The 6,636-nt window shown below is 34.0% G+C and overlaps 1 protein-coding gene across 3 annotated transcripts; it reads left to right on the top strand.

The window, feature by feature from the left end:
• Positions 1-688: 688 nt before the first annotated feature.
• Positions 689-3,839, top strand: LOC120336815 (uncharacterized). Of its 3 annotated transcripts, none has more exons than XM_039404591.2 (2): positions 689-1,021; positions 2,395-3,839. In XM_039404591.2, exon 2 carries the CDS (start codon positions 2,450-2,452, stop codon positions 3,311-3,313), a length of 864 nt encoding a protein of 287 aa, XP_039260525.2. In that variant the 5' UTR covers positions 689-1,021; positions 2,395-2,449; the 3' UTR covers positions 3,314-3,839. The 3 variants fall into 3 exon arrangements, with proteins under 3 accessions (XP_039260525.2, XP_039260524.2, XP_039260523.2); XM_039404590.2 differs by lacking the exon at positions 689-1,021 and adding an exon at positions 1,038-1,203; XM_039404589.2 differs by lacking the exon at positions 689-1,021 and adding an exon at positions 1,038-1,199.
• Positions 3,840-6,636: the final 2,797 nt, after the last annotated feature.

Genomic DNA, 6,636 nt, shown 5'->3' on the forward strand with positions numbered 1-6,636 from the left:
GTTTTAGTCATTCAATAGGCGAGTGTATTCCGTGCACATCATCGAAAACGTCTTAGTTCGGAATGGTACGCAATCATTGAATAGTATCTCTGTTCAAAAAATTAGTCAGACTAAAAAAGTTTCTTCGAGTTGGTAGCAAACAAATAGTTTTGTTGACCACAATGATACGACACAACCACAAAGAGGGCCATGACCCATATATAGTATTCTTCATTTACTAATTATTCGAAAACAATAGTAAATTTTTTCATCAGATATCCTGATAATGCCATCGAATATTACATCAAATTAGTTATACATTTTGGCAGGTCAGTGGTTTACGTGACATTCTGTGCCCTCGTCCTGCTAACAGATATAGTGTCCTTTATTACACTTTTTCTTAGACAGCTCTTCATTTTCAGCTTTTAAAACTGGGAATTAGGAAACGTTCGAATAAGGGCATTAGTTTTCTGTTGTTTTGGGGGGCTATACCTTTATCAAATATAACCTCACTGTATCATGTTCAATAGGTTTTACAACAAAGTTTCTAAAGTTCAGACCTCCCATCGTTGTTCTCCGTACTCTTAAATGGCTTTTGCCAAAAAAAAGTCCAAATCTTTTCTGTTTCAAGAAATTCTGATATGCGGAAGCAGGTCTCAAAGTTTCAATCAGTATAGGTTTTTTGGGGGGTATATTTTCAGAGAAATAAAGATGCATCGTAGCTCAGACAACAGATTGCAACGACAATATTAGTTTTAATGTGAAACGAGTTAAGTAATATATTAATGACGTGACACGTGAAATTTAGTGACTTGATTGATGACCAGCAGTTCAGAAAGTTCTTTTCGTGCCATTGTTGTAAACTGATTGCCTGAGGAAGTCTGATTTTTGTCAGACGAAACTTTAAAGAAATATAATTGTGTTAGTGTGCAGCATAAAACTCTTAAATGGTATATTATGGTATTTTTATACCTGCTACATCATCCTTGCATTATACGCATACGGATCCACTAGCGGCAAAGGTATTGAGAAAGGATTAGAGGTTAGTCTCGCGCAAACTCTACCGATAGTAATACTACACCTCGCAATTGTATCGAAATATTAGCTTCAAAACCAGTATATAACCAAGAATGCTCACGTTAACATGTACAAAGCTTACTAGATGCATATCTGCTTAAAAGCAAATGTTCCTGAATAAGCGATCACGACATCAAGCGTCTGTAGGTATAAATATTCTAGTTGCAATTGCGACTGATTAAGAATTGTTGTTTGGTATAACTATAATGTGTGTGCAAATATACTGTTGCAAATAATATTAGCATGTGCGAAGTTGCAATGTCCAACGTTCATGTAATGACATGCATGTACACATAGTCGATCATTGATATTTGCTTTGACTCATTTTGTCTGTTTATGGTTCCAATTAGGCATTTTATAATTAATATTATAATTATGTTGAAGATATTACTTTTCTGGTTTGATCCCCTTTTTTATAAAGAAATACTTTCTTTAATATAAACTAATGCAAGGGTTTGCGTATAAGTAAATCTCCATTACACATCAATAACATTACATTGAAATGCAACACACTTGTTGAATATATACGCGTAGCATGATGTCATTCGTGCATTTTCATCCGTGCACGACTAATGATATATATAGCAAAGGTTCATTGCTATAATTTGCAGAATGTCATGGTCAAGAATACAAGCCTCAGATAATCGTTTTCGATGATCAATAATAGTCGTTACGGCCTATCAGTTAATGCAGTGCACTATATTCAACAAAATTAGCATATACAACTTGTTAACGATGAACTATTAATTGTGCTCTGTAGTACACTTGTACTCGACATTGAACAGGAATATGAACAATTTGCGAGAAAAGATAGTTTTTAGTATAGACTAAAGAGTAGATTCCAGACATTTTTAATATTGGGTGCATAAAGACGTTTTGCTATGTTTTGGTGATTTAGTAGGTAATTGAATTCCAAACCTTTGATTTGGCACATCAATTTTAACTTTGTCGAGTATAAGCTAGTTCATCATATTATGTTCGATTCAAAACGGATTTTCCCCGACTTCAGACTTCACATGGTTGTTATCCTCACTCTGAATTAGTTTCAGCGAAAATATTAGCCCAAATCATTTCGAAAATTTCTGCTGCAATACAGGTTTTCTGGGAAATATTCTGTATTTTTAGATAGATAAATATCCAATGTTGAACGAATTATCTCTGAAATAATTAGTGGCGTGATTGATAACGTATAGGACTGACGACTTATCGGCCTGTGTTGGGCTGACTATATACACTAGTAATCATTCGTTTTCTATAGCCAAACTAACATTCGTTTCCTACATTCAAACTAACGCACTTTTAGTTTTAGTCAGTGATCCCAATCATTCGGCTCTTCAGATGCAACATTGTATGTAACGTCATTTAAGTAATTAAAGCACCAAACTGAACTAAAATGGAGCTCTGGAAACAGCCAGAAATTGCTGAGAGTTACGCCAAAAATAACAATATTACTTACCCTGCTGCGGTTGCACAATACGTCTTGGAACGCCTGATGACATCGCGTGATAATTCCAAGCTGGAGCTGATTGTAGACGCAGGCTGCGGTAACGGCCGTTCCTTGAAATGGTACTTGCCATATTTCCATCGAGCTGTTGGCTTTGATGCCAGTGAGTTTCAAATTGACAATGCTCGAAAGTTAAACAAGTCACCAAAAGTTTCCTATTTTGTTGGACAAGAAAATAAAATAGCCGTGGAGGACGGATCTGTTGATCTTATTATCGCTGCCGGATCAGTGCATTACATGAATGCCAATGACTTCGTTTGTGAGTGCAACCGAGTGCTGAAGCAAAATGGCATGGTTGCAATTTACAACCATGAGTACTGCGAGTTGATAGTGGATGATCAACCAACACAGGTAACGCAGAGGAATGAAAAGCCAAAATTTGTTTCAGGATTCGACATATTTGACACTTTTTACCAACAGCCCGTTAAAAATTATTTTTCACGTGAAAACCATCCTAACTTCGACGACCTGTGCTGTTACGACCATTTATATAGTGAAATTTCTGGCATGAAGAAAGAAAAAAAGAATGGCCCAACATTAGATTATTATTTGTCCTTGAAGGAATTTAAAGATCACTTTCTGTCCGAGCCTGCATACAAAAAGCATCATAAATTATTCCCGGAAAATTCTGCTCCACTCAATGTAATGGGGCAAAAATTAAAATGCCTAAGTAATACTCCAGAATTAAAAGACGAAGAACTGAGATTAAAAGTGACAGTATTATTGCACGTCATATTTTTATCAAAATATTAGTTTCAATCATATATTTACAATTCTGTATTCTGCATATTAAAAATTATATCTCTATTATAGTATTATTGTTTATATATATTAATTGTATTGATATTGTTGTACTGATAAAGTTTATCGATTGCAGTTCATGATGTGGATAACGAACGCACAAGTTTCAAGTTTGTTTTTTGCTGCAGAACATATACCAATATCTATATTTTTCCTGATATTTCCGATACGTTGAATGAGACTCATATGATTAACTTGGATAAATATGCACATGTAAATATATATATATACATAAATCGATAAATGAAGTGATAGACCTCTCAGTTCGATCAGGTTGATTGAAGTTATACTATACAGAGTTCAATCCCCAAAGTCAAATGCCAAAGCCTGCTTAGTTGCCGATACTAAGCCGCATTAGCCTTTGCAGTGATCCATTCATAAACCATAAAACAACGATACGTTAGATTAGGGTTAAATTTCCAGAATTATGTGATTATCCCAGATCGTCTTTTAGTAGCTAGAATTTGTTTTAGATGGACACGTGCTGGCTTTGTATAACGTAAACTTCAAATAGCTTTTTAAATAAACATTCAATAAAATGCACATTGTTCGTAAGCGCTAGTAAGCTACCTTCATACTTATTTTTTACCTTTTGCAAACTTGCACTTCTACACCAAAATCTAACAGCTCAAAATTTTTTTAAAGAAAACTTGTGTACCCCGTAGAAAGATATTAGCTACAGTCTGTACAGAGCCTTGTCCATAGTAAAACACGAGAATAAAAACAATAAAATACGTGATAAAATTGACTCTGGAATCAACTTGATTGCTGTTAGCAACTGATTTTAAAACTATTAGAAAAACATTGCTAAATTATTCACCGATATGAATATGATATATATACTGTACTTGTATACATACGCATTTTTGTAATAGTGTCCATTTCGCATACGCATGATGTCAGACTTGAGTAATTTTTTATATAAAATTTTTGTGCTGTTTTAACTTATGTCAAATGGCAAATATGTCTGCGTGGATTGGATGTTCAAACTAACACTTTGATCCTCAAAGGAGCACAAAACCCCACAAAAGAATAATCTCTGCGGAGTATACGACAATGCGTTTCTCTTATTTTTTTTATATTTCTAAAGGAATCAGTTATAAAAAAAAAACACTAAAAACCACGTATAAAAGTTGTGATCACGATGTTTATTTCATTTTTATACACAACATTACATTTTTAAATATAATATAACTTGGTCCCAAATTTTTAAAATCACTATAAAAATATACTAACCAAGATTTTCTTTATCAAATGAGAAAGGATCTTTCGATATGTAGCAATCCGAAATTCATTGTCAAAAGCGTTGTCTGGATCGCTTGTGTAGGATTCAAATACCACATAATGTAAACTAGAGTATTGTCCTTAATAAAGTCGGAAGTCACGATAATTGTCGTGCGGATTTGTGTTAAAAGAAATCGTGTTTGCGTTTAATCTGCCAGTCTAAAGATTTAAAGGTCAATACCGATTTTATACAAAATGATGAAATGTGTTTAAATCCATAAACAATCACACTGACATCGTCACTTAGCACATTGTCAATGCGACTTTGAAGACAAGTTCAACGCTTTAGAAATAAAATAGAACGGATTTAAAAGAAAAATGAGTAATTGGTGAAAATCAATGATAGGTGTACGGAAAGGAGATGGATTAAAATTAAAGCACATTTCACCGACTATTTTCAATTATTCATCTGCGTCGGTATATGATTCGTTCCACAAGAGTTTTTTTTTTTAATGTATATTCTCCAATTGAAGTCCGCCCGTGAAGCTATGATTGAGTTACAACTCTTTCCTCAAACGGATCATATTTGTGGAAGAAGGCTCGAGAAACAACTCCGCCTATTGTTAACGCATTTTACTTCTCCGGTAAGTTGTGGTTTCAGACATTTATCCGCATTAAACAAAATCATTGATTTACTCAAGATAATAACTAAATTCAATATCGGAATAATGGAAGCAGGCGGCGGTTATTGTACACGTCTCGACATTTGTTTAATTTTATAATGTACTTTGTCGCTTACGACTTCTGCACAAAACTACTTCTAATAGACTTTACCTATTTGGATTTGTTTAATCATACATTAGCTTAATGGTGGTTCAAAATACAGGATGTCATTTGTCAAGACTAATTGTACAAAAGACAAAATTTGTCCAAACTTCTTATGTTTGTTCTACCAGAGTATTTACCGTTCCCATAGATATAGAATTAGTAAATTAGACGACCAGATGATATATTTGGCCAAACTTGTATTAATAATATCAGATGCGGCATTAAGATTGAGATTGAGAGATTTGAGATTGTACCGTAACTCAACATACCAACTTCACACCTGCTCCTTCAAATAAAATGTTTATTTGGAAGTACGGTGTAAGCCTAAAAGTTGCCTAATCACACTAATTAAATTTATTTTATTATATTTGGCAGCGGATTTAAGTTCTTCTGCGAAACCCAAATTCTAGAATGATATTTTGAATAAAATTGTTATGTGCGATATCAAGATTAAGCCCGTACCCAACAGACAAAGACCATCGAAACTTTTTTTAACTTAAAAAGTGTCCATCTCAATTACTTCAAAATACCTTTGATATTAATTTTGTTATTGTTTTTTGGCTTCCTTTGATCAGAAATCCACGGATGTCGTAGACTCTCAACGCAAATGGCGTCTGCGGTAAATTGACAGAAGTTCTATTTTCCTTGTTGGTGCAACGCAGACAGACTACTTTGCAAAGTGCAAACATTGGCCCATTGAAAAATCCATCGTCAATTTTGTCCGAGAGATAAACTTAACCCCCGCTGTGAGATATAAATTTTGATTGGTCTGTCTAATAACAATAAATAACAAAGGGCCAGACGAATTCCGACACTTGAACATATTAGCATTACCACTTACCTTTGAGGTAAAATAAACTGTAGCGATATTAAAGAAATGAATGTCGGGATTCTTTGTGAACTCGTGAAACTTTATTACGACATCAATCGAAAAGCCGCAACAAACCCAATCATTCCATTGTAGCAATAAAGGGAGGTATAAAGTGAAATTAATATATATATCATAAGAATAATGAACCGAATCGTCTGAAGTTGAATTAATTTTGAAGGTTAATATAAATTTTTCATCCAACTTCAAATATATCTGCCCTTATAGGCATAAAGCGAGGGAGAGTTGGGGTATATTTGAAGGAGGTAGCCTTTGAATAAGTGGTTCTTTTTAGTATTACCTTCCAACTTATCTATTTATGGTCAATAAGCGAACCAAGCGAATTTCATTTAAA

This window comes from Styela clava, chromosome 2 (genome assembly GCF_964204865.1).
Source record: "Styela clava chromosome 2, kaStyClav1.hap1.2, whole genome shotgun sequence".
NCBI classification, from domain to species: domain Eukaryota; kingdom Metazoa; phylum Chordata; class Ascidiacea; order Stolidobranchia; family Styelidae; genus Styela; species Styela clava.

Excerpts from the sequence above, each read along its gene's own strand:
- LOC120336815 (XM_039404591.2), top strand. The coding sequence starts at position 2,450 with ATGGAGCTCTGGAAACAGCCAGAAATTGCTGAGAGTTACGCCAAAAAT.